The 27,707-nt window shown below is 28.3% G+C and overlaps 4 protein-coding genes and 1 long non-coding RNA gene across 8 annotated transcripts in view; 1 reads left to right on the forward strand and 4 right to left on the reverse strand.

Moving 5' to 3' along the window:
- Nucleotides 1-5,576: 5,576 nt before the first annotated feature.
- LOC413531 (nitric oxide-associated protein 1) lies at nt 5,577-8,367 on the forward strand (the record flags this gene model as incomplete). Its single annotated transcript, XM_026445864.1, has 5 exons — nt 5,577-6,795; nt 6,883-7,179; nt 7,268-7,583; nt 7,713-7,927; nt 7,989-8,367. Coding segments are annotated over 5 exons (2,229 nt in total), but the record flags the coding sequence as incomplete, so codon positions are not given.
- Nucleotides 8,285-10,253, reverse strand: LOC726460 (spermatogenesis-associated protein 6). 2 transcript variants are annotated; one of them, XM_006557707.2, is made up of 6 exons: nt 9,930-10,253; nt 9,493-9,852; nt 9,289-9,408; nt 9,098-9,198; nt 8,585-8,701; nt 8,285-8,476 (listed from the first exon to the last, which is right to left on the reverse strand). In XM_006557707.2, the coding sequence occupies exons 1-6, from the start codon at nt 9,975-9,977 to the stop codon at nt 8,428-8,430; spliced, it is 795 nt and encodes a 264-aa protein (XP_006557770.1). In that variant the 5' UTR covers nt 9,978-10,253; the 3' UTR covers nt 8,285-8,427. The 2 variants fall into 2 exon arrangements, with proteins under 2 accessions (XP_006557770.1, XP_001122192.2); XM_001122192.5 differs by having other exon boundaries at nt 8,350-8,476; nt 8,585-8,938.
- Nucleotides 10,254-10,301: 48 nt separating this feature from the next.
- On the reverse strand, nt 10,302-10,868 carry LOC102654268. Its single transcript, XM_006557706.3, has 2 exons — nt 10,574-10,868; nt 10,302-10,488 (listed from the first exon to the last, which is right to left on the reverse strand). Exons 1-2 carry the CDS (start codon nt 10,825-10,827, stop codon nt 10,329-10,331), a joined length of 414 nt encoding a protein of 137 aa, XP_006557769.1. The 5' UTR covers nt 10,828-10,868; the 3' UTR covers nt 10,302-10,328.
- Nucleotides 10,869-10,941: 73 nt separating this feature from the next.
- Nucleotides 10,942-27,707, reverse strand: part of LOC409952 — a 28,738-nt gene continuing 11,972 nt past the window's right edge. For all 3 annotated transcript variants that reach the window (XM_016916922.2, XM_016916921.2, XM_026445860.1), the window contains 3 exons: nt 26,382-26,548; nt 13,155-17,223; nt 10,942-12,316 (listed from right to left, as the gene is read on the reverse strand). In XM_016916922.2, the coding sequence (XP_016772411.1) occupies nt 12,229-12,316; nt 13,155-17,223; nt 26,382-26,548 (4,324 nt within the window). In that variant the 3' untranslated portion in view covers nt 10,942-12,228. The remainder of the gene's footprint in view (nt 12,317-13,154; nt 17,224-26,381; nt 26,549-27,707) is intronic.
- On the reverse strand, nt 22,353-23,457 carry LOC107965658. Its single transcript, XR_001705807.2, has 2 exons — nt 23,273-23,457; nt 22,353-22,803 (listed from the first exon to the last, which is right to left on the reverse strand). It is a non-coding gene; the product is annotated as an uncharacterized LOC107965658 (long non-coding RNA).

A 27,707-nucleotide genomic window follows, 5' to 3' on the forward strand; every position in this document is an offset into this window, starting at 1 on the left:
GTATGGATAAACAAACGTGCTATGCGAACGATAGAAGACCTTTATATTATATAGGCGTGTAAACACGCAAGTGAGACGCAAATAAAATGTAAACATAGAATTCACTTAGGCACAAATAACGTCAGTGTTGATTTAAGTTTCAAACGAAGTTGAAATTTAAAAATCGCACACTTTTCCAGTTATTATTAGTATCTGTGTGATACTAATAGCGTGCCTGATAGCCTTTAAACAAAGTATGAAAAAAGGAAATGATTTATGTGACGTAGATGGATTTCGTATTATGATGAGTGAAGTATTTAAGACGAAAAATAATATCAACTTGTTATATGGTAGATATTATTTTTTTTTCGATAATAGTATCGATCCGATATCCAAAGGATTGAGACCATGACCTAATTAATTCTTTACTGTCGGACGCCAAGTCTTGCGAGACCGATGTGTCTATTATTACATATTTTTCATTTTAAAAAATGGAAACATTTTTTAGAGTGAATAAAATAAATAATATTCTCATGTGAAAAAATTTTTTTATAATTTTTATTTTATATTTTATAAGCCAAAAATGATATTGCCCGTTTTTTAAAAATTAATTAATAATTACATATATATATATATATATTGATAAATTATTCATAAATTATATTACATTATATAGAAAATTATATTATAATTTTTTAATTGTTAAATTATTATTAAATTATATTATATAGAAAACATTTTTTAATATAGTGTATATTATATCAAGAATGACTACATATATATATATATATATATATACTCAAAAATTTTGAAAATGTCATTAGTATAATAAATAGACTATGCAAATTATAAATTGAAAATAAATACTAAAGTTATAATATAAATAATTAGTACAAACATAAACTTTGAATATAAATTATATTTAAAAACAAACAATTTTTTATCTAATTACTTAATCTGATTAATATTAATTATTATTATATTTTTATATTTATATAAATATTCAAATATTTTTTCACAAATTATATATTTATAATATTATTCAAATTTTATACGTATAATCTTGATCATTTCCTTAAAATAATATTTTAAAAAATTTTATAAATAATTATAATAACGCATAATATTATTATAACAATTACATTATTATATAAGTATATTATAATATAATATAACAATTACATTTTCTTCAATTTTTCTATTGCTTTTACTATATTTACCGATATTGTTTTTAAAGTTGGCTTTATGAATTATTGCGTTATTTATATTATTGATAATGAGTAATTTCCTGAATAAATTAATTATAAAGTAACTTTCTATTTTATATTGCAGAATTATGAATTCGACTCTAATTATTCTAGATCTTATTTTGATTATATAGTTTCGTTACATATAGTAATGTGTCTTATAAAACATAATAAAATCTTATATATATATATATAAAATTCGAATGATTGAATGTACTGGAATCATAAAAGTATTAACACCTCCTCTATATATATATATATATATCGGTCAATCGATCACGCGCACAATCTTGCGAATGAATCAAAAAGCTGGCTGACGCAACGGGATCGTGTTCGAAAGGTTTCGGAACTATAACCTCAGTCGAGTATATAACCAGCTTAACAAGCTATACGTATACTCGACCCTGTGTAATAATTTGTCGCGCATATGTAACATACTTACAATATTCTTAAAGCAACATTTTTCTTCGTTCAAACTAATTCACATTAATTAATTTGAATGCAAGTATAGAAATAAAAATTCTACCTAAAACTTCATTATTTAACATAACCTTAATTTAGTGAGTATAATTAATAATATTTTATAAGATGATAACCTCAAAATTTTTTCAATCAATCGCATTACTTTCAATTTTAAATATTTCAGTTTTGATACAACTCTTCTCATTTGAAATCGAAATTTATTTCTTTTGAAGAAGAATGTATAGAAAGTAAAATAACTGAATTCCGATCATACATATACTATATATATATATATATGTATATATGTGAACTCCAATAAATATTAATATAAATATTATTATTTATATATATAAAATTTTAGTACAATTTTAAGTGTATTTTTAATAATTCAAATTATTTGAGGTTTTATTTTATCTATACATTATTGCCCAAATATTAATATTACATTTTGATCAATCACTGATATAAAATATATAAATTTAAAATAGATAATTATTTCGATTAATATAAACAGAGCTTCATTTTATTTTTTAGTAATATACATATTTTATATTATATATTACATATATTATATATTTTATATTAGGCATAATATATTTTATCATTTAAATTAAATAAAAGTAAAGTAAGAAATTGGAATTATTGATATCTATATCAGCTTTTATAGATTGTTCTTTCATGAAGTCAATATCATATTGAGAAGCAACAGTTATTACTAATTTATTATCTGCTATTAACAAACACATATTTCTATTTCTTTTATGAACAAACTAATAATAATTTGCATAATTTTAGTTTTAATGTATATACAAGAATATATATTAATATATACAAAAAATCTAATTAGAAATCAAATTATATTATTAGATATTCAAACGATTTTAAAATACAATTGAAGATTGTATTTCCATTGTTTTATCGATACAAATAATATAATATAAAATTAAAGAAAAAAATTTTAATCGTTTATTGAACAAGAATTTGAAAGAAAACGAAACGAAAAGGATATGTGTATGAGAAATCAATAGGATATTAATAACGTGGCTTCATCGAGGTGGATTTCACTGAGAGGTTATTGGCTCGTCGGTAGAAAGATTACGTTGTTGACATATTAACAAGCTGGGCTATGCCGCTGTTGGTATCCATGCGATCTTATGTCTTCAATATGAAACGAATGCATGCTTTCCGAATTTATTGCATCATTTGTAAATTACACTGACGTGGTGCGACTATGATGACGTGGCTACATTTACCGCGTGACCGTGACCATTTGAAGTCAAAGTCATTTCGATCCAAAGGGAACGATTGTATCTTGATAAATACAATATAGAAATAAAATATTGAAATGCGAGTTATTGTTTATTTATTTGTTTTTTTTTGCACGATAAATTCATTAATTAATTCATTCAACAATCAAAACATTTGCAATTTCATCGTTAAATATTAAAAAATAGATCACTTATCCAGAATATATGAAAATTAAATGTAATATATAGATGCATATAATATACATATATATTTATTCGATTATAGATTCTTCATTACCCATTACATAGGTTCGCTATTATCCGCTTTTCCTTTTGCGATTCTCCATTTTTCACATTTCTTGATCGAGATGCTATACTAGCAGTATATTAAGATTTTCAATATTCTTTGATATTTTTTCACCGTCAGTAGTGATTTTTCTACAAAAAAACAGATTTCATAACTAAAATAAAACAATTTTATCTATGTTTCAAATAAATTTATTTTGATACTCAAAATGAATATTCAAAAACAATGAATATCAATATTATTATTGATTTAATTAATATATTCAATCATATTCAATCATATTCCTATTAATATGCAATGAAAAATGTGAGTTTTAAAATTTAAACAATTTTAAAATATATTTTAAAACATTATAAAAATATGCTTAATTAATAACAATGAGCTACTAATTCAAATAATCTTTTGGAATCTTATCAGTGTGAAAATATTATGATTCTATTATGCTAAATGAAAATCCAAATATATTTAAAACATTTTTTATTTTATATAATATAATATATATATTAAGTTTAATTGACTTAAAAGATTAAATTAAAAATCAGATATTTTGATCAATAATTTTAAAGAAAATTGACGATATTCTGACCATCCGCAATGTTTTCTTGGTTAATGTGTAATTCTTCTCGCATCTCTCCTTTAGTCTCTTCAGCTCTTTTAGTCTCCTGAGAATCTGAGAATAACTGTGTGATGTCGTGCATGCGTAGTTAGTATATATAATACATGTATACTTATATATACATATATATATATTTACGATTGAAGATTTATTTATTTATCTTTTACCATTTTTTCAGAACAAACTCAAAGATCAATATATTGAATGAGTAAAATAATAAAAATTAAATAAAAAATTCAAAATAATTCTAATTTTATTTCCATAAATTCCATAATTAATTATTTGGTTCCACAAATGAAGCTGCACGACCTCTATATAATTAACAAGAGTTAAACTTGTCGACCTCGTCGAATTGTAAGTTTACATGTCACTGATCACGTACGCTTTGTCGATAACTGTTTTCTACTGTTTTTCTATGCTAAATTCTTTTAATGTCAAGTCAATGAGAAAACATGTTTAACCATGTTAATATATATTGTATCATTCTTATTTTTTATTTGTTTCAACTTTTTAAGTGTTAATTATCTCGATAAAATATATATACTTAAATATTACTTATATATACAAAGAAGTAATTTTCATATTTATATTATAATTTTCATTTTATGTTTATCTTTCTTTTATGAAAATGATTATATTTTAACTAACTTGGCAATAATGATAATAACATGCTACTACAAATAAGATAGTGCCATCTATTGTTAATACATAATACAACACATATATATATGTATAAGAGCATTGAGAAAATGAAATCTTTTATTATTTCTATTAAATATAAAATTTAAAACAAAACACAAATATTTTTTATTTTCTAATATTTTATATTAATATATTAAAATATATCTTTCCAAAATTATTTTTAAATCATGTATAATTTCATTTGTAAAAAATATTATAAAAAAATAGTAAAAATATCAACTAATAAAAATATATTATTGAGTATAATTTTCGAAACAATAGTATTAAAAATAAATTAACATAATTATAATTATAATATATATCTTATAATATCGAAATTCAGATATTCAACTCTGATCAACTTGTGTATTTTGGATTTGCTGATATTATATTCTTTCTCCATTCTCAAATCATTTTTCGTTATAATGTAATATATAGTAGTTATAAAAACAGCAAAAAAATTTTTATAAACTGCGTTAAAAAATAAAATAAGAATTTAAATAAGAACTATCGCATAAATAATTTTTTAAAAAATTGATCGATATATCGAAATCGAATAAAACAAAATTTTTATAAAAGAAAATTTTTTATAAAAAAATGTTCATTTTGTTTATATTATATATTTCAACTGATATTTTTAGTGAATATATATCATTTCAATATGCCTTTTAAGTGATTTTTTAATGTTACGATTGTTTTCACTAGTAGATTTTATCGATATTTTTTGACTCACAGTTCACTTGTATCTATCAGCTTTTAATGCATGAATAACCTTTATAGGTTATGTATAACCTTTTTAGAAATATATTTATATTCTAATTATTTTTTTCAAGTTTCAATAATTATGAGTAATAATAGTAATTAATACAAATCATAATAAAAACAATATTTAATATTGTATGATAATTTTAATATATTTTTCAATTTTAAAATATTAAAAAATTCAATATATTGAACGTTTAATAACAAGAAAAAATATCCTAAATAAAAAAATATCTTAAATAATATCATTATATGTTATTATACAAATGTCGAATCTAAAATTTTGCTTATTTCAATTATGTAATCATAATATATACCATAATTTAGGATTATGGCAATTTAAAAAAACGATTTTATATAGAAATATTGGATCTAAGGTGAATCCAAAAGTTTTATCTCTTCGAAATAAATTGTTGTATTGCGATTATTTAGATTATAAAGAAGTAGGATTTGCAAAACTTAAAAAAATACAAAAACAAAAAATAGAACAAGAAAATGCGATGAGATTCGAAATAAATGAGAAAAAAACATATAGTATTATGCTAGATGAATGGTTAAAAGATAAAGAAGAGACCAATATTCTTGAAGAAAAAAAAGATGAAGAAAAAATTGATAAATGTGAAAATGAAACTGTGAAAAAACAAAAACCTATATATATGCCATATGCGGCAGTAGACTCATATGAAATAACTGATACAAAAATGCTAGATGATATTAATACAGAAAAAGCAAATATAAATTTACCAAATGAAAAGTACAAAGAATTGTATGAAAAATATTTACAAATAAAGCAGAATAATACTTTGAATGACGATAAAAATATTCCTATATTTGAAGATATAGAAAAAAACAATAATATACCAAAAGGAGAATTGTGGAAAATTCCATCTACTTGGATGACTGATTATGAACAGTTTGACGATACTTTACTTAATATACATTATAATTGTTATGGTACATCAGATCCTGATTCAGAAGTCAGTTCTATACCATGTGGTGGCTGCGGTGCTTTACTGCATTGCAAAGATCCAGAAATTCCTGGATATTTACCATTAGAATTATTTTCAAAGAATAATGAAGACTTGAAATCAACAATATGTCAAAGATGTCATTTTTTGAAGTTTTACAATTCAGCTTTGGAAGTGAAAGTATCAATTGAAGATTATCCTAACTTACTTAAAGTAATTAAAACTAAAAAATGTGCCATTATTCTTATAGTCGATCTGACTGATTTCCCTTGCAGTATTTGGCCTGATTTAAAAACTATCATGCATCCTTTTACTCCTATTTTTCTTGTTGGGAATAAAGTAGATTTATTGCCTAGAGATTCTCCAAAGTTTCTTGAGAACATTAAGCAACTTTTAACAAATACAGTAGTCCAGGTAACTGGTGTGAAAAAAGAAAACATTACACATGTCCAACTCATATCTGCAAAAACTGGATATGGTATAGAACAGTTAATAAATAAGTTGCAGTACAAATGGAGATATAAAGGTATTTGTTGATTTATAGGAAAAAATTTTTGATTATATTTTTTATTTTTTTATAATATTTTTCTACACTTCATCATTCATGTTTCAGGTGATGTATATTTAGTTGGCTGTACGAATGTTGGAAAGTCTTCTTTGTTCAATACATTATTAAATTCCGATTACTGTAAAGTAAAAGCTATCGATCTCGTACAATGTGCTACAGTGTCTACTTGGCCAGGAACTACATTAAATTTACTCAAATTTCCAATTTTAAATCCGAATATGAAAAAACAAGCGATAAGAACACAAAGGCTTATAAAGGAAAAATTTTATAGGATGCAAGAGTCAAAGTATAGGGATTATAAATTTAAAGAAACAGGAAATATGATGTTTGCAACATTAGAAGGTAATTAAAAAATTTTTAATCTTTTTGTTAATTTTTATTAATTTATAAATCGAATATTCATTTAAATGGGATTTTTATTTATATTTAGAACATGTTGGTAAATCATTTACCAAGTACTCAATAAAAGATGAGAGTATCGATCCTTTTTTAGAAAAATCGCATAAATTCATGACGAAAAAGATTTTTTTAAATGAACCCGAGTACGAAAGAAGTCGTTGGTGTTATGATACTCCGGGTACTATTCAGAAAGACCAAATACTGGATTTATTAACTACTGATGAATTATTGTTAACATTACCACAGGAAATTATTACACCAAGAACATTCATGTTAAAACCAAAACAAACTATATTTGTAGCTGGTATGGGAAGATTAGATTATCTTGAAGGAGAATACTTTATACGGTATACACATATATATATAATTTTTATATTTTTTACCGCATTTTGAAAAATAGTTATTATGCATCTAGAGAATTATTAAATCAAATTAAACAAATTAAATTTTCTTATGTATTTCTTATCGAAAAATAGATGCACTTTGTTTGCAAGTAAAAAATTACCTATAACAATATGTTATACTTTTGATGCAGAAGAGATATATAATCAATTGTTAGAAACTGAAGCTTTTGTCGTACCTACAAACGATCAAAATCGATTAAAAATATGGCCGAAATTCAAATCAAAGGATATAAAAATAACTGGTGTGAAAAATGAATCTGCTGGAGATATTGTATTGTCAAGTATAGGTAAATCTGTATAATAAACAATAATTGAAATGATTTTAATATAATTTGATTTAATCGGCAGGTTGGATCGCAATTACACCATTTGAAAACAATAGCGTCTCATTAAGAGCATGGACGCCAGAAGGTCGTGGAATATATTTGAGATGTCCAGCATTGCTAAGCAAATCAGTGCATCTTTGCGGTTCGAGAATTCAAGGTACTCCATTGTATTCATTAGGACGAAAAGTATTTATTAAATATTAAATTGAATTTAGAATTTTATCTTGATATTAATTAAATTATTAATATTTGTTTATATTTGATCGATTTAAAATTGCATTTATCTTTCGTCTATCGAATAATTGAAAGAAAAGTATATGTTTTTATAATGTAAGATTTTTCAAATTTCAAAATCCGAATAATTGTTATTGCATACAATAAAATGTTGTTATTTTTGTGTATTTTTTTTCTTTCTTGATGATTTCATTTTATTATAAAAAACGATTAACGAGCAATGGAAGTTATACATTTGATTTGGAATCCTTTGCCGAAAATGCCAAGCCTGGTACTCTGCAAAAATAAAAACGAAAACAAGAACAAAAGAAAGAAAAAAGGAAAAAGAAAAATAAAGTGATCGAATCATTTAACAAATAATTGTATCATGTACGATAAACTTACGTAGAAATAGGTTCTCGCGACAACTGGCTATTCGGTAAACAATTATGACATCCGTAATGCTGACAATTATACAAGTTTGTTGGAATCGACTTATCGGGAGAAGTACCGTCACATTCACTGGAAAAATAACATTTATACTTCAAACAGACAGGGCAGCTATCAAAGATATGCAGATTGCCACAAATAAAAGGTATTTCATGTGATGACAATGCATCATTTGCGTCAATTTGGATGGCAAGATTCTTTTGGCTTTTTAATTTCTGTTTCAATGGATGGTAACATTGACTAGTTCGATATGGTTCAATCTGATATGGGCGCATTATATCGCTACATGATTTGCATCGGTGCCGTGCACTGTGAAAGCATGCCATATTTACATTTGATATTTGTTAATGAAGTTTGAATAATATAATTTTATCTATATTCATTTACTAATAAATATTATATATAATAATCATAATAATAATAATAATAATAATAATAATAATAAATAATAAAATTAATAATACTTACGGATAGCAAACTTGATTTTTCGCTTTTGCTCGACTATGACAAACTTTTCTTTGCCTGATAATACCTTTGACGGCTCGTTTTTTGTGAGTGTAAGATTTTTGCTAAAAATCATATTTATTGAATCGATTGATTGATAATTGACGCATTAGATAATAAAAATAAAGGAATTAATAATACTTATAATATTTTACCTTAGAATTGATTGTTTTTGGATTCAATACACAAGATTGGTCAACATTTGAACAGTAAATCGTTTTTACTTCTTCTATGACTGTTTTTGTCGAAATCTCGATTTTAGGTGCTATAATACCCTGCATAAGTAAAATAAAAAGAATAATGATATATTATTTTTAATTGAACTTGTACAAAGGAAGAAATAAAAAAACGATATTAACAGGGAAATATTTAGTGGGATCCATAAGTAGATCAATGTCGACTCCAGGTAGTAAACGTTTGCACTGAGCTACGGGATAGAGAAGATCAGCTAAAGTAGTATGAAAGGTGGCCAAGATGATGGGTCGATTACACGGGTTAAGCCATTGTATCAATTCCGCATAGAAAGGCTGCTTCTCCAGAATCCGTTGCAACTCTGTCAAAGCAGCCAGCCGTGTGAAAGTTTTCTTAAAGTTAAACTCGTTGTGAAATAATAGTGGAAAAATCGGTGATACTCTGTGAGATTCTAGGACGGAACCAAGACTGGTTATTCGCAGCGCTATTTCCCCATTAGGACACAACCATACACCCGGACACGTTATCTAAAAGAGGTTAGGTCTTCGTATAAGTTTAACATTGAATATTAATTGATCGTTGAAATTCAAATTGTGATACTTACGGCGTGTAATTCAAGTTTTACTTTTACACAGAAACCTTTCCCCGCCATGATCGTTTCGTTTAACCAACAGGTTATCGAAATATTTTTTATCTCAAAATCATTTTCTTCGGTATAAGTTTAAACTATGATAAACGTTTACGATCAAAGAGGGGGCCTGTGAGGTTGATCGGCGGCGTTGTCCAATTGCTCAAAAAATTCGCGCGATCACCCTCCAAATGGCGTTTCTTCCAAAAAAATGTTTCCTCGAGCAAGGAAACGATGCGTACGGAAAATTGGTTGGCCTATAGCATGTTGAAGCGCGGGATCCGTGTTGTTCGTTTGTTGCCAGGAAACGAGGGCGGGCGTAACATCGATATTAAATTTTGTCGACGATCGTTAGTATGATTGATACGGCGTGCCTTAAACTTTGAATGGTATTCCGACAAATTTTTCGATCGGTAAACCTCTTTGTACGTGACGTATTTTAAGCTCGTTAGATATGAAATCCGTTTGCCTTTTAGGGAAGCATAATCTTGGATCTTTCGTTCGAGGTATCAAGAGTTCGGAAAACCAACCGTACCTATAAAATTCGAATCACGAACGAAAAGATTATTTCATAAGAGATATACGTGTATTTGTTTTCGATGTAATTATATATCGCGTACTCCATATTCACTGTTGGTGGCCTGAACGTATAAATATCCTTTGGGGTTAGGAGTAGCCGTTTCGAAATCAAATCGATATATTCTTGTCGAATCTCGCATTCCGGGATCACATCGTGTTTCGCGTAAAATTTACCGGTTAGAGGTTTCGTTCGCGCGATAGCTACAAATTTTTCATGCAGTCGAAAATATTTTTTTTCTTTTTTAAATCTTTCGTTATAAAATCGCAATTGTATGGGATTCAAGTCGTCCTTCATCGCGATTTCAAGTATCACTAAAATTTATCTATCGGAATTATTACTGGAAACTGGATTGAAATGTCACGCGGAAAAAAAAAAAACATCAGTTTTTAACAATGGGCAAGCGAACGATGCTTGTTCGAGTAGCGTACTTTATTTTAAAATATGAATAGAAAACGCATACATAGTAAGCGGAAGACCGTGTCTAATCAGTCAAAGATTTACAGCAAATATTTAAAATATTCTTTGAAGAAAATATTCGAAGAAAAATGTAGAAATGAAAATAGAAGAAGAGATTCACACGAAAAGCGATAAAACTTAGAGGCGCTGTGCTCGAAACATTTTTAGAAATACATAACGAATAAAATATTAAATATATATAATAAAATCGAATCGAAATATAAGTTCAAATATTTCACATAACGAACAAATTTCCTATTCGTATAGAGTTTCATTTTCATAACATTTTCATAATATTTGTTAATAAAATATCTTACTACAATATTCGTGTCAAGTTGCAATTTTTAATCACATATAGCAGCTAAAATCACTCCTATGCAACGTATGCAATTTTTAAGGAAATAAAAAAGAAAAGTAAAAAGAGAAGGAAAAAAAGAAAGAGAAAAACGATCATTCGATTAGATTGTATATACGTTTTGCTATTAACACGCAAGCTGAGACGCAGAAAAAAAAAAAAGAAATACAATTTACGTCGCAGCAACACTTTCAAGGCACACTTTTATGTAATATAGTCAAAAAATAATAGTAACTGATGATCTTAAATGATGATGATCATAATAATAATTAATAGTAATAATAAAGATAACTATGATGATTATGATGGAGATAATGATGATAATTGATGATGATAAATAATAATAATAATAATAATAGAAAACAATTAATACAATGTACGTATTTTTAAATTTAAAAAAAAAAAAGAGGAAGATTCTTAAATATGAGATGAGATAGCTGCAAAAATCAATATCGATTTAATATTTTTTTGTGGAATATGTGTTAATAATTGTGCCACAAACATTCGGCAATCGAAAAGATTTTGCCGATCTTGAAGAAAAATCAATATTGAGTGAGATGAGTATTGTCTTTGGTACAATCAAATAATTTCAATGTTATCAAAAATCTCAAATTAAATTAAATTAATAGACTAGAAGAAAATTAGTAATCGATAATCGAAAGACGATGATGTGTCCGTCCTTGTAACATATATAGGAACGTTATTTCGCTATAGTTTGGAAATTCGTTTATAGGAAAACGAAAAATGACTATAAAAGTTTTACAACGAAGAAGTGGTGATCGTATAATAACGAATATCGTATTCACAAATGAATCCGACAAAACGGCGTCGTATATCGAAGAAAAATTGCAAAGTGATTGTAAAGTATTATCACGTAGTCAAAATTAACTGTGATCGTTGGCGCAACTTGTCACTTGTTCTGTACACGTTGAATGGAGACATTTCACTTCGGGTGTGCATTCGTTTTTACTTCTGAAAAATTAAAACGAATTTGATATTAAATTCATTTATGAAAAATTTATACAAGAAAATGGAATGGAACATATATCGATATATATTATTATCTTATTGATATTATTTAATGATATATCCATAATATTAAAAAATTATTGTAAAAGTAAATAAAAATAACAATTTAAAAAAGATTTAAGAAAATTTAATATTATATAAATAATATAAATTATTATATTAATATATTAATATATATTATATAAATATTAATCAAAATAATTGCAATATATATAATCAGATATTAATAATGAATATACAGATTATAAATATAAAAATATAAATATAATTTTATAATATTTTTATAATATATTTTTATAATATAATAAAAAGCAATAATTTATAGTGATATAATGACTGAAATCAATGAAAGAAGAATTCATGTACAACAAAACTTATAAGAATCAATTGTAAAAAAATTTAAGATTAAATATTGATTATAATTTGCATTAATAAAATATACAGAAAATTTAAATATTCTTTAATAATTTTAAAAGAAAAATGTATGATATTTATAATAATTTATATATAATTTATGAAATATATAAAATTAACAAAATACATCATTTATATATATATATATATATATATTTGTATAATTTTTTTTTATTATTTTCAATAATAGAGGATTTAATCTCTGAAACTATTTCTACATATTATAAAACATTCTATATTTTGAATGATTTTATTACAATTAATATATTGTAATCTATCTATCTATCTTGTTTCTATAATGTCTTAACGATATTATGGATAATCATATCTTTAAAAAAATGGAAGAAGAAAAAAAGAAACACCTTACCTTTTTTGTTCCATTGATTGTTCATCACAGGAGATGGGAGAACTCGAAGCGCCACTTTCTGAAACCTCTAACGTTCTTGCATTCTCCGAACTAGGTTTTCTTTTCATAATATTAGATTGTTCAACTTGACGACTAAATGTATCCAAATTTCCATTGTAATATCCGTTCTCGCACTTATTAGAATACTCGTTGGATATTGGTGATCTTCTAGCCGGTAAATAATCCGTCGTACTTGGAGACAGAAGTTCCTCGTAATATTCGATAGTTTTCGGTTCTGAGATTCCATATTTTCTTGGAAGGGAGGAATAACCAAGTCCGATGTAAACATGATTGTCAATTCCAGAATCATTTGATAAACCGGAAAGAGAAGGTTTGTAGATTACGTCTGCATCCGCAGAGAAATCGGCACTATGATATCTCGACCTAGAAGTGGAGAGGTCGAAAGTCGGTGATCTGAGATACCTTCTAACGGGATCGTAGGAAGAGGAGAGAACGGACACGTGTTCGGTCGGCGACTTAAGATCGGTAACATAGCCAGCATCTGAATAACGAATACCTCGGTCAAGGGAGCGATTGCGACCGATCGCAACGCCATCTTCCGTGTATAAGCCGTAACTTTTCTCTGCCGTGTGCCTGAGAGTGGGTTTCGAAACCGTGGCCAATCCTGTATATCCTATTCCATACCTGCTGCGATCACGTTGTTCCCGATGTCCTGAAAAACTGAATTTTCTCGGCAGCGTTGCACAGCTTGGTAGATTGACGCCTGGAGGAGGAGCGGTCAATGATGGTCTTCGCCTATCGTTAAATCGCGAATAGAAACTGCGCCTGCGTATTCGGTCGATAATCGACTCTGAATTATCCGACTTGTCGTTTCGATTGAACAGCGAATGTGAGGGCGAGGTTGGAGAATGCAAGTCGGGCCGTGCGTGACTCATTTCTGCTGAACTGACCGACCACGAATCGAAACTCTCAGGTTCATCCATTGGAGAGAAGAGTTCATTCGGATAATCTGTCGATTTTGATTCTTTCTCTTTTATTTCTTCTTCAATCGGTGCCACTTCTGGAGGATTTTCTGATTCCGTATTACCAACTGCCATCGATTCCGCGTGGCTCTCGATGATTTTCGCACATTCAGTTACCTCTTTCTTCAATTCGGCCACATCTTTCGCGCGTAACGGTTTGTCCATGATTATCTTATTACCAGCAATGTTGGCGTGATGTGTCACCTTTGAAAGACATTCCATCAATTTGCCAGAAAGATCTTCGTTTGATTTGGGAGAATCGACAGAATTTTTCGGCGCATCTGATTTCGGCGAATCCTTTTTTGGTGTGACATTCCTGAATGAGTGTTGGGGTATTTTAGATAGATCAAGCTTTAAATTGCTTCTATTTGCTCGTTGCTGAGATTCCTGTCCTTTTGATTGATCACTTTTTGTTTCTGTCGCCATTGTTTCGTCTCCAGAATTAGTTCGATCTCCAATAGCTGAAATTTTTCCACCGGTTTTATCCTTCGCTTCTATTCCACTATTTTCTTTCGTCTTTTCGGTGACATTCTTCGCGATACTAGTCCCGATTTTTGACTCAATCTTTTTCTTTACTCGTGATTTTCCAGATTTTTCCTTCTCGTCCAAATTTTTATCAGTATCGGTACTGGCATCGTTATTTGATTTCTTTGCGACTTTTTTCACCACTCGAACAATTTTTTTTTTCTTTACACCACTAGAATCGTTACTTTCTGAAGTTTCAGAAGTTTTTTTAATTAATTTCTTTGTTTTTTTATCCGTGTCTTCGGATTTGCTCTGTTCCATAGACGAACCATTCTCCAACGAAGATCGATTCGTTTTTTTCATTTTGCTCGTCGATTTCTTTTCCACGGATTCTTTCTCATCGTTATTCGATTTCTCGCGCGCATCACTTTCCATCTCTTGATTCGTCAATTTTTCTCCTCCAATTTCTTTTTCACGGGATGCACTTCTTTCTTTGCAGGCCGATGTTTTCTCTTGTTTCGATCCTTCCTTCAACGAGAATCTCTTTGAAGATTCGGACATAGAGGAACTAACTGTTTTTTCCAACTTTTCCATTTTTTTCGCATCTCCGTTCTTTTTCATCGTCTTGAAATCAGTATTTGAGAGTTTAGTTGGTATCTTGCTGGTAGTGACAGGAACGGTAGCGTCCTCATTGGAAATAACATCAGATTTTACCAATTTTGGCGGACTTTTCTTCAACTTCGTTAAAATTGCAGTCTGTGATCGAGTTCCATTCACGATTTTATTTGTATCCCCGGTTTTAAACAAACCGAGGACGGAAGAGACTTTGCTTTTAGAGGAGTTTTGATTCAATTTCTTTCGAGATAAATCCTCGGCACTGTTCGCTCTCGTAGCAGTGTTGTCAGAATGATTTGAAGAAGGATGGTCGACAGGTGGCGCGGATCGTTCCCGAGACATCTCTTTTTCCATCTCTTTCTTGTCCGTTGCAACTGGCTTCTCTATTATCGTCTTCTCCTCTTGTTGCTCGTCATTGGACCGAAGTCTTTCCAACTTCTTTTCCAACGAATGTAAAAATCCGTTTCGAGTATTTTTATCCGACGAGTCCACACTTTTTTTCTCCTCGTGGGGATCCTCCTTCTCTCGCGATCCTCGATCTCTTCTCAACAAATTGATCTCATTTTTCAATTCCTTCTCCCGTTTCTTTTCTCGATCGACGCTACCTTCTCGACTGGTTGTTGCACCCGTAGTCTTCATTCCTGCCGCTTGTGGCGCTGCCTTATTCTCATTTTTACGCCGGATAAATCGAGACTTGCGACGCTCGTTTTCCGCCGCTTTTTGCGCTTCCTTCTCTTTCGCATACCGACTTTCCTCTCTGGGGGTATCGAAGAAATCTGGGCGCAGGAATCTCGATATCCGGCGTTGCTTCGACTTTTGCTGGTTTTCTTTCTCCGTTTCTTTTTCTTTGTCATTCGTTTCGTTTTCCAACTGCTTGTTTCCGTTCGTTTTGAAAAACTTGCTGAGCAATGATTTTTCCGGGCCAAGAGCACGCACGACAAGGCTCGCAACATCCTGCGAGTCAGCGTACGATTTCCTACGATCGATGCACGGTTCTCTGGTCAACGAACCGGATCGCAATCTCAAGCTGGGTATACAGCTTCGTCGTTTTGAGACGGTCGATGGTCCGCCTGCTTCACCGATCAATGAACGTTTCTCGCATTTGTCCATGTCTCGGTAACTGAGATTATCAACCGATCTCAGATTCTTTAATTTCGATTCTTTAATTAAATTCTCCGCGGCCAGCATTCTATCCTCGAAGTTTCTCGATGGATCCGACTTATACGCGGATTTGTACTCGACTATGTTGGAGGAAGACTCGGTCGGTGACGTTTCATATTCCGACTTGGTGGATAAGCTAGATGTCGCGTCCAACGGGTTTGCGTTCGAGTCGCAGGCCGAAGTGGACTCTGACACCGAACCGGTATCCATATTGTTCTCCTTTCTGTCCGTGAACGTATCATCCGCGGTTTCTTCCTGAATCTTTTCTGTACGATAACAACGAAAACTGTCCTTCCGAAGTTTTCCCGTATTGGATCGGCTACCGCTCGTTTCCTTATACCATCTGCCCAGAGTGTGGACCATAGTTTCCCTGGGAAATGTTGAGAGCAAAGAGGAACAATGATCGACATCATCGTCATCGAAGAGATTGAGAACGGAACGACGAGCCGAGTTTCGTGATTTCTCTCTTTCAGTGGATGGATCCAACAAACTATTTGTCCTTCTAATGGCTCGACGATTGGCCGACCGGTCTTTATATTCGGTCTGATCGGAAATGGTAGAGACAGATCGGTCTGCGAGATCGGACGTATCCAAAGAATTCAACGGAACTAGATCCCTTTCGGCCGATTGAGCTCGGGCCTCGCGTGATATAGATGGCGATCTCGTCAACGAGCGTCTGGTTTGTTCGATCAAGTTTCTGCTCAATCGTCGAGCCAAACTTGGCGTGAAGCTTTGTTCTAACGGATCTTGCGGCTCTTTTCTCACTCGTATCGATTCCGCTTCTATGCCTTCGCGTGCTACTTTATCTGAAAAACAAATCTCGAGATAATATCTATGCACGATAGAATGATAAAATTGAATGGTATTAATGATAAATGATTACTATTAAATTTTGAATTATTAATTGCAGTTATATCTTGTATTCTTTTTTGATTTTGTTTTATAGCTTGGTTATCAGTTAGTCTATTAATTCTTAAAAATGATAAGTCAAAATTACTTTTTAAAAGTCGTTTTCAAATTATATATATCTCAAAATGTAAAAAATTATAAATTAATAATTATAATTTGATTACTGAAAATATAAATATAGAGATATATGAAGATAATGAAAAGTTCTAATTTCAATATCTATCAAATTCATCATAGATATTTTAAAGTTACATTTTCAGCAATCAAAATATGTATAATTTCTATCTCTTTCTTTAAAGATATATCTACGTATATATCTATTATACAGTGTCTCACATTTTGTTATTTATTTTACAAATAAAAAAGAATTTATTTTGAAATCCCGATTATGATCAAGATGCAAGGCACAACAATTAAAATAAGTATTTAATTTTTAATTATGATTAAAATAAATACTTAGTCAAAAATATTTAAAAGTTGTTTAATTGTTAATTTAGAAATTAAAATAAACATTTGATTTTTAATATAATTAATATTTATGTTTAAAAAAAATTAAAATTGTTAAAAAATTCATTGAATATTGAATATTAAATAATAATAAAAAATTAATCATCAATTAATAGTTATTAGTTTTTAAAAAATAAAACTAAATTAAAAATTTTATTAATTCAATTAAAATTATTTTTGTCATATTAAACATATTTTACTTATTTTTGAAATAAAACAATTATTAAATTTATTTATAAAAATTTATTCTATATTACTAATTATTTTCGGTAATTAATTTTTTTGATTATAGACTTCGATCAATAAACCAAATTAAAAATTTTAATCGATTTATGCCCAACATTGGTATATATGGGCATTTCATTTGGCAGGAAGCGAACAAAATACTCTGATTTTCTCGATATTTACACTCCTTTATTTCTACATACATTAAATTTCTTCTCTTCTCTTATAAAATTTCTCGAAAAATTAATAAATAAATCTAACTGATGAAAGTTACCTCTAGACGTAAACATGTTACGACCACTATTGAACGATCAATGATTTTGTCCGCGTAAGGAATGAAAAAGAAAAAAAAAAAAAAACAAAAACAAAAATAGCATCTTTCTTTGTTGTTTTTAATTGAATATTGCACAAAAAATAATTAAAATGGAACAATTAATCCCAAAAGTATTCAGCCACATTCGATACTTTATAAAAAATATAAAAATATAAAAAATATATCAAAGCAACAATATAGAAAAAGCAACTCAGTTCAATTTTTGAGACCTGTGTATATTTATTATTTCATTTTATAATGATAATCTAATCATTTAAAAATGAGAAAATAAAATGCACAAAATGATCGTTATAAAAAAAAATGAGACCACTATAAATTCAATAAATCACATTTTTTAAATTTTTATAATAGCACGATTTTAAAGTTGGTATTTTTTTTTTTAATAATTTTTCTGCATATCTATAATTAAAATCTTGAGATTTATAAAATTCCTCAGCTTCCAGCTATTTTTCTCTCAACTAATTGACGTGAAAAAACAGAATATTAAAATGGACTTATCAAATCTTGTTATGGTCTTCATATATATATATATGAAAAACTAAATATAAAATATTTATGAAGCTAGATATTTTTTGGGATTGATTGTTATTTCGAAAAACAAAGAGAAAAGAAAAGAAGGGAGAGAAAAATTAAAAGAAAAAAAAAAAAAATTTGTAATCAAACACGTAATTGAATAGACAAAATCATCAATAGTTCGTTAACTTTGGCACTCTTCTGGCCTACACACTGTAATCGTAACCGATCTAGTGATATCTTTTTTTTTTGAAAATGTACATCATTTGAAAACGTACGTCGCACACAATTACACACACGCATACAATCCCAGATATACACGCGGCAAGCATACGAGGATAGATATACATATTATTAGATAGATAGATAGATAAACAGATTGATAGATAGATCGATAGATAAATAGATAGATAGATCAGTAGATAAATAGATAAATAGATACATACATACGTTCATACATACATACGTACATACACACATGCATGCATGCATGCATACATACACACATACACTCTCACACACACATACATGTATACGTGTCTCTAAATATATTAATGCAACAAATTATCAAGTGTAAACGTGAAGGATTACATGCAACAAAACAGGCTTGCATACGAAAAGTAATTTATAGGTTTTCAATAAATTTTAACAAATGATAACGGTATTTGCAAAGTGCTGTAGTTTACTTTTCGAATCGGATTGAATCGTTTATTTCTGATAGAGATTGAATGAAACTATTAAAATATTTAATTAATAAAGTAGTTTTATTATTTTTTCGATCGAAAAAATAATTATGGAATATAATTAAAATTGAAAATTCAATATATTTTTGCATAAATAATTTTTGTTTTTTTAAAATAGAAAAGTTCCAATTAAATAGGAACATTTATTTTTTTTTAAATTAACGTTGTAATTTTCGATGATGGCTTATCATATATTATTAATCTAAAATTTAATGTCAGTTTCTGAACTGAACTTTTTTCTAATTTTATTATTAAATAAAAATTAAAACTAGATATTAATAGCAATTTCGTTTATATCGATATATTTTTTATAAAAAAAAGTTTCAAGGTTATAAAATTCTATATATATATGGAATATATTAGCAATTTTAAACTTTAATTGAAGAAAATAATTTTAATTTTTAATATTTTATCTTAAAACATTTTTTTTATAAGAAATATATGATTTTTTTCAATTTTTATTGAACGAATATTAAATAACAATTAAAACACCAAAATTAATAAATAAAATTAACTAAAAACAGAGAACTGAAAACAAAGAAACGATTTAAAAATTTAATAAATAAAAACTTTTATTTAAAAAAGTTTCATTCAATTTTCAATTTTCATATTTCAAAAATAAACTATTGCACTCGACATCGAAATAAATATATATATATGTGTGTGTGTATATATATATATATATATATCACTTTAAGTGTTTAAATCACAACGCGTCAAATATGTAAACTTAAACCAAGAATAATGCAGTGTACAGTTATTAAATACAATATAGTAGCATTATCAAAGCATGCTGAGAACAATATAATAAAAGTAATAAAACGTTGTTATTTAAACTCTTAAAAACACAACAAATATCAGCCATCTCAAACAAGGGTTAGCTCCTTCGCCTTATGGTACACAATCTATCGAGACACTTTCTCTCGATAGAGTCTTTCCAATGCACGGATTTGTCGTTTTTAAAGACGCGTAATAACAGTAATAACAACGATCATCGTACATATGTTCGAACAAAGTGTTGGCCCGAATTGCTCCTCGCTTTCATATGTATTCGTTTCGACATCATAATACGATTTAGTCACATATCTTTATCATAAAAAATAACTATTTTCGAATAGAATATAGCGAAATAATAAGTATCAATCGTGCAAAAGCGAATAACGAATAAAAATCGTTGCTCATACAATAACACAAAACACTCACAAGATAGACAAATATCAATATATTCACATTATATGTATTTTGATAGAGGTACATTTATTTGTCGACACAGCACAGCATAAACATTCTTCTGTACTATCCCTAGATGGCGTTATTATGAAGTAGACGCATTTCAATTAACTCTTTGTGGTTGTTCTCATTAAATATAGATGTTTTATCAATTGATACCGATTTTTAACAAGTTTATTAAATAATGTCGTCTATAATGTAAATAAATTATATTATCTTTTTTAAACTTTACAAATATATTTAACACAATAATATTGGACTTTATATAATTTATATGATATTGATATACATATTTTATATTACATTATTTTATATTTTTAAAAGCATTTTGTAATTGCAAAGAATTGATTTATATTGATATGTATGAAAAATAGTTAATTTACAATTGTTAGTAAATTATTATGAGATAATTTATCATGAAAATTTATTAACAAAGAATAAAATTAAAAATTTTTTGAACAACTATATTAATATTGTAAAATTGCTTTTAAATTTTTACAACAGCCTATACAATTGATATTACTGAAAAAAATGTAAAATTTCATATCATCCAAAATTATGCGAAAGTCAATCCCAAGGTTTTTTTTTACATTGATGAAATATATTTTTTTTGATAATAAAAAAACAAATGCGATCAAAACTGTAAAATTATTTCGGGTAACTGATAACAGATAAATTATATAACTGCAAATAGTTAAAATACATGTGAAGAATATGAATATGTCGTTCATGCTTTGTGTTATTAAATGTGCGACGATCTTTAAGCGCAATAGAACCGATGATCGATAATAGCAATAATATTTGTTGAGACGAAGATTAAATTGAAACCACGTCAATATTTTGATTTTTGTGTTTTTCTCGTCTTCACGTGTCAATTTCTGTTTCATTTTCACATCTGTCGTCCGTTAGGCTGCGATCATTGAAGATACATTTTTTGACGAGTTAACTGATAAATAAATTAAAAATGTTTATCAAACAAATTTATGATACATTTGAACAGTAGTGCTCGTTTCTAATATGCTAGAAGATTCTTATTATATTGTTATCTTTTTTGTTATCTTCCAAAGCAGATAAAAATTTTATTTCAAAATATGTTTGAGTTTGAAATTAGAACTTCTTAGAAAACAATATATATATAGTAAAAACAAGCAAGAAAGACATAATGTACCAATTTTGTGCTTCAAAAAGATAGAATGAAATATTCGATTGAAAAAAATTTAAATTTTTATAATTTTCTTTAAGAATTTTTGAAATCCAAATTCGATATAAATCGAATGAATTTTTTCTTTTATCAATAATCAATTAAACTATTCCAAATCAAAATCCATACAATTTATATCATATTTGAATTCATTTTTATAAAGAGAATCTTATTAATATCACATTTTGAAAGATAAAATGAAAATTATAGAAATATAACTTTTGAATACCTTGCTTGCTCGTTTACTATGTTTTTATTATTATATTTACTCAATTTTTATCAATTGGTTTATTTTTAAGTAATGAACAGTAATTAGGTTAAGTCATTTAAGCTGAAATATTTTGATTTTGAATTTAAGCAGGCACTACTGTTTTATCATTCTAATGTATTTGTTAATTGTCAAAAAATGTATCCACTGTAATCGACAGCGTTACATGCTGTATTATACGGAATTAACACGATGGAGCAACGCGATGGCGGGTGAGTATTTTCGCGAGTGGAATCGAGATGTTTTGTTCGCGTGGTTGGACAACTGTCGCGCGGAACGGGTCACCTTAGTGTTCGACGTGTGTAAACAATCGAACGACATCGAGAAGGAGGATAGAGAGCACCGTTCACTCGACGAGGTGACGTTCGCCGAATATGAGTGTAGCATAGTACCTAACTTGATTTGCCTATTGGGGATTAGCATCTGCCCGCCTACGTAGAGTCACTCGTACGGTCGCTGCAACAACCGTCAGAAAAAACGATCAATTATACGTATTTAGACAATACGATTCCACCGTTATTTTTCTAGAATATATTTTCGATAATCATTCCGTGTACTATATATATATATATATGTAACAAGCAATGAAAAAGAATGATGCCAGTGAGGGATTAATTTTTTATTTTTCCAATTTCTCTTTCGAAAAACTTTATACTCACGTTCGAACGATCCTTTTGATCAAGTGGAGTGGAAAAATGGGTAACCAACCGTTAAAGCGGTATCGCATTTCAAATTCTACGAACGTTCGCCGACGTTTAATGGGATAGTTGTTTTCAAACAAGATATCGATTTTTTAACGAAACTCGCGATTCGTAGTTTCAACAATTTCTGGCACCATTCTTTGTAATATAACCTTGAATATCCTATGGGTTCTCTCTTTCTTTATTCTTTTTCAGCATAAAGTATTACATGGATATTAAATTACCAAATATTTTCTTCCTATTATTCATTTCTCATTTTCTTTCCATTATCGTGTCGTATTTTTCTTCATTTTTTTTTTCTTTTCCCTTTCGATCCAACATTACAATGTAATATGAATATGGTACCGAAAAAGAAAGCGAAAAAAAAAATATAAAATTTGCGTTGATGGGAAAGAAATGAATTGTTGTGTATTACCGAAAATATAAACTGTAAAATATGGTTTTAGCGGTGGAAAACGATAACTCCTTTGATCGCTGATTGCAGAGTCGACGATAGACGTGAAGTAGATGCATAAATTTTGATCAAAGATGGATTCTATTCTTGGAGAGTAATAGAACTGAATATCCTCGTGTATTCGTGTGTATGGATCACGTGTGCAATCATGCTTATAAACTTTAGTGTAATACACTGAACAAATTAAAGAAGAAAAATAAATTGCAACTACTACTGTGTTAATGGGATAATATGTAAATCAACAACATTGCAACTTGCTACTATTGTACGTTACGAGGTTCTATGTTAGGCAAAGTGTGAGTTACGTCTGTGAGTAATTTTTAATGCTCAAACTTTTCTAAAACGCGAGCGAAAAAAATATTGCGATCAACCGTTGGGCGCTTAATCCTCGGAATTACGTAAGATTCGGCCTCCGTTCGTATGTTTAATTATTCTCAACTTTGTGGAAATAGGGGAAAAAAAAAAAAAAAGAGAGAGAGAAAAATAAAAGAAAGAAAAAAAAAAAGAATGAAAGAAAAAAACAACAGGCAGATACCGTTTGCATGCTCTCGTTCAAAATCCAAAAAAGAGACACGCGCGAGTGACGTTTCGATCAGCCGAGTGACTTTCGATCAAAAAACAGCCAACGATTGACTCGCTCTCCCCTCTTTTTCTTTCTCTCTCTTCAATAGCGGATTTAGCGGTAGTCAGATTTGGCGGCTATCAGGGGCCCTGAGCTTGGAAAGGTCACGTCGATTTGAATTGACGAAACAAATTTTTCATATAGATATAATTTTTTTACAGATTATAATATTGAAAATTTTAAAATATTCCACGATTTAGATTTGCCAGATCCAAAGAAAGAAAAATTATGTAAAGAAATTTTAAAAAATTTTTATAGAAAATATTTATAAATGTTATGGATTTTAATAATGAACTAAAAAAATTCTTGCTTATATTTTTTAAAAAAATATAATACAGCGACAAAAACATACAAAATTGCTCAAACAATGCTTTGAATATTTCCAAATATATATATAGAGTGATAATAATATTCGTGGAACGATTTTTTTTAAGCCAAAAGAAAAGTTGTACGATATAATAAATAAGCCTCGATCAATATTTAAATGTAATATTTAATATGTAAATTAACTTTTGTTTTTAGAATCGATGAATATCTATGAATTATTAAATAATAATTCACAATTACTTGCTGTAAAAAGACTACAATACAGAAATATTTATATGCATAATGCATAAAATTATAATTTAGAAAATATTTAAATTTAAATTTTGTTAAAACTGTATAGATAAGGAACAAAATGATATTTTTCTTTTCATGTTTTGTTTTTTCTTCTTTCATATAGCAAACTTGATAAAAAATTCAAATCAAAATATTTTTTAAGTTAATCATTTCTTTTCTTTTTTTTTTTTGTAAAGAATACTGTTTGCATCAATGTATGACAAAAAATGATTTCATTTAAAAATATAAAGTTGAAAAAAAAATTGATAATATTAAGTAATTCAATAGAATCAATAAGCAAATAAATTCATGGATTATTTTTATTGATTAATCTTATAAAAATTACTTTAAATATCCCATTCCCACTTGGAATTTATCAGCAGAAAAATCTTTCTTTGTTTTAAAAAATAAACTATTTAAAAAAGTATGAGATTGTTTTTTCTTAATCCATTGTTTTCTTTATATATGTGTATATGTGTTATTGTATAAATATCTTTATTATAATTACAAATATTATTTCACATTATATATTTAACAAAAGAGATAAATCTCATTATGTTCTATATTTCATATTCTTTTTAGAAGCCCCGAAAATTATACCACCAAGGGTTCCTATTTCGCTAAATCCACTACTGCCTCTCTCTCTCTCTCTCTCTCTCTCTCTCTCTCTCTCTCTCTCTTGCGATACACCTCGAAAAAATTGTTTTTCGGCTGAAAATTACCGAAACGTTTACCCACCTGTGCCAAACAAGAACCATATATGTATTTATTCTATATATGAGGTTAGTATAAAATGTTGCAAAAACATTGTCAGGCAACAACATCGAAAAATATATTCGGACGAAAAAAAAGAGAGAGAAAAAAAAAAAAAGAAAAAAAGAGAGAAGTGAAAGAAGAAAAGGAGAAAAAAAAATTACAAATGGGTGGAAAGATAGAGTAAATTAGAGCAAAAAAATATAGATATAGAGAAAGAGAGAGAGAGAGAGAGTGGAGACGAGAACAAGAAGGAAGTGAAATGGAAAGAAAAGAGGTGAATCGGTAAAAGTAAAGAAAAAAGATATGCTCTGTCTATCAACGACTCGACAATAGCTAGGTGTACTAGGAGATGCATACTGAATACCATTCAGCATTTTCTCGCACTAGTTGTGGTTTCAACCAGTGGTAAAATAGCAACGATCATCGTATCGCAACTTGGCAGAAGCTTGTTTCGACCGATGTGAATCGATATCCTTTGAATTATTTCGAATCGTTCATTGTCATCATCAATGATTCGGGTTCTAAAACATTTTACATTCGATGGAAAAATTAACGTAATATTGCTTCTGCGAAGGCACGTTTTAACGAGATACTATGTAGAAACGTATCTCTATTGTACAGCTAATTCATCAGATTTGCCTGATTAAGCGAAAGTTGCAATAAAATTTTAACACTGGATCGAATCCCGAGTGTAAACCATTTGCGTTCCGAAAATCACACATTTCGACGATCGTTGCTCGATCGAGTCTCGTGCAAGTTTCCGATAATTATGAATAAATGGAAGAAGAAAGAACGCAGAGGGTTCACTTTCGTTAAATACCAATGATTTATATTGCAATTCGATACGGTTGTTTCGTAATACAGTAAAAATTCGTAGAACAATCGCTTGACATTTTCTTACCTCTTGGTAAAGTGTTACTGCCGATATCGAACACCGTTTCCCTCGAAGGAACATGTGAACCTGGACTATTTGGCGTTCCCGGGTTTGACGAGTTTACAGAATCTTTTCTCGAGAATATATCACCTTCCCGACTGAGCGAATGCCTGAATTGAGACTCCGACAGTCGCCTAAATTAGTAACAGATAAAAAAAACATTCGTGTGATTTTTTTGTAATTTCGTGAAAAAAATAAAAAATATTATCATTTAGCTTTCATGATTTTAAGCTTTTGTAAATTTCTAATGCATTAAAGGGTTATTGCGCGTTATTACGATTAAGCGCGATTATTTTCTAAAATTTTATTTTTACATTACAGAGATTGTTACAGAGTTGGGCGAAATTTTATTCGAGTAACGAATAATGAATAAATCATTTATATATGAAGAGCAAAAAAGATTAGTCGAATAGCTGAATATATGATGAGAAAATCAGAAAAATAAGAATAAATAAATGAAAGTGGTAAAGTAAAAATAAAAATAAGATTAGGAACAAAAAAAGAGAGAATAAAATTAGACAAGACAAAAAACACAAAATATTTGAATAGAATACGTGAATAGAAATGAAAGGAAAAAATATTAAGAAAAATAATTAAAGAAATAAAAGAAATAATGGAAAGTATAATAAAGAATTTTTTTAAAAAAACTCGAAGAACTAGATATAGGATTATAAAAATTATAAAAAGAATAATTTTTCAGATTTATTCGTAAATAATGAATAATGATTTTAAAGAAAAATTTATTATTAATGAATCTATAATATTATTCGAAAGAAATTTATTTCAATACATTATTCGTTATTCAAAAGAGCTAAATGACAATAAGTGCGACATTGTACAGTATATATGACGTGTCTTATGTCTGTATAAATAAGAGTCTACAATGAAAAGTATTTCTTGTGACAAGAAAGAAGAAAAAAAAAAGGAAAGACTATAATAAATATAATTAATATATATGATTAAATAATCTCACTTTCATCAGGAAAATGTTACGAATATATCAATATAATTTTTAAAATAATTTTTCATTGAACCAATTCATTATATTAAGATGATATTTAACAATTTTATATCATATTCGTTATATTTTATTCGAATAAGAAAGAAACTATTTATTATTCGTAAATAGTAATTTCTAAAACTTAATCGAAGTTTATCCGAAAGTTATTCAAATAAAATTTTTATTTTTAATTTAATCGAACCTAACCTAAAAATTTATTTGAACAATGCCCAACTCTGATGTTGAATATACATGAGGGGGCATATAAATGAAAGAAATCGTAACAAATGTAT

This window comes from Apis mellifera, linkage group LG16 (assembly GCF_003254395.2).
Source record: "Apis mellifera strain DH4 linkage group LG16, Amel_HAv3.1, whole genome shotgun sequence".
Lineage (NCBI taxonomy): Eukaryota > Metazoa > Arthropoda > Insecta > Hymenoptera > Apidae > Apis > Apis mellifera.

Coding starts and splice junctions, on each gene's coding strand:
- LOC726460 (XM_001122192.5), bottom strand. CDS start 9,977: ATGGCGGGGAAAGGTTTCTGTGTAAAAGTAAAACTTGAATTACACGCC. Junction 9,853..9,929: donor TAAAACTTGAATTACACGCC/GTAAGTATCACA, acceptor AACCTCTTTTAG/ATAACGTGTCCGGGTGTATG. Junction 8,477..8,584: donor TCGCGAGAACCTATTTCTAC/GTAAGTTTATCG, acceptor TTATTTTTGCAG/AGTACCAGGCTTGGCATTTT.
- LOC102654268 (XM_006557706.3), bottom strand. CDS start 10,827: ATGAAGGACGACTTGAATCCCATACAATTGCGATTTTATAACGAAAGA. Junction 10,489..10,573: donor CCACCAACAGTGAATATGGA/GTACGCGATATA, acceptor CGAATTTTATAG/GTACGGTTGGTTTTCCGAAC.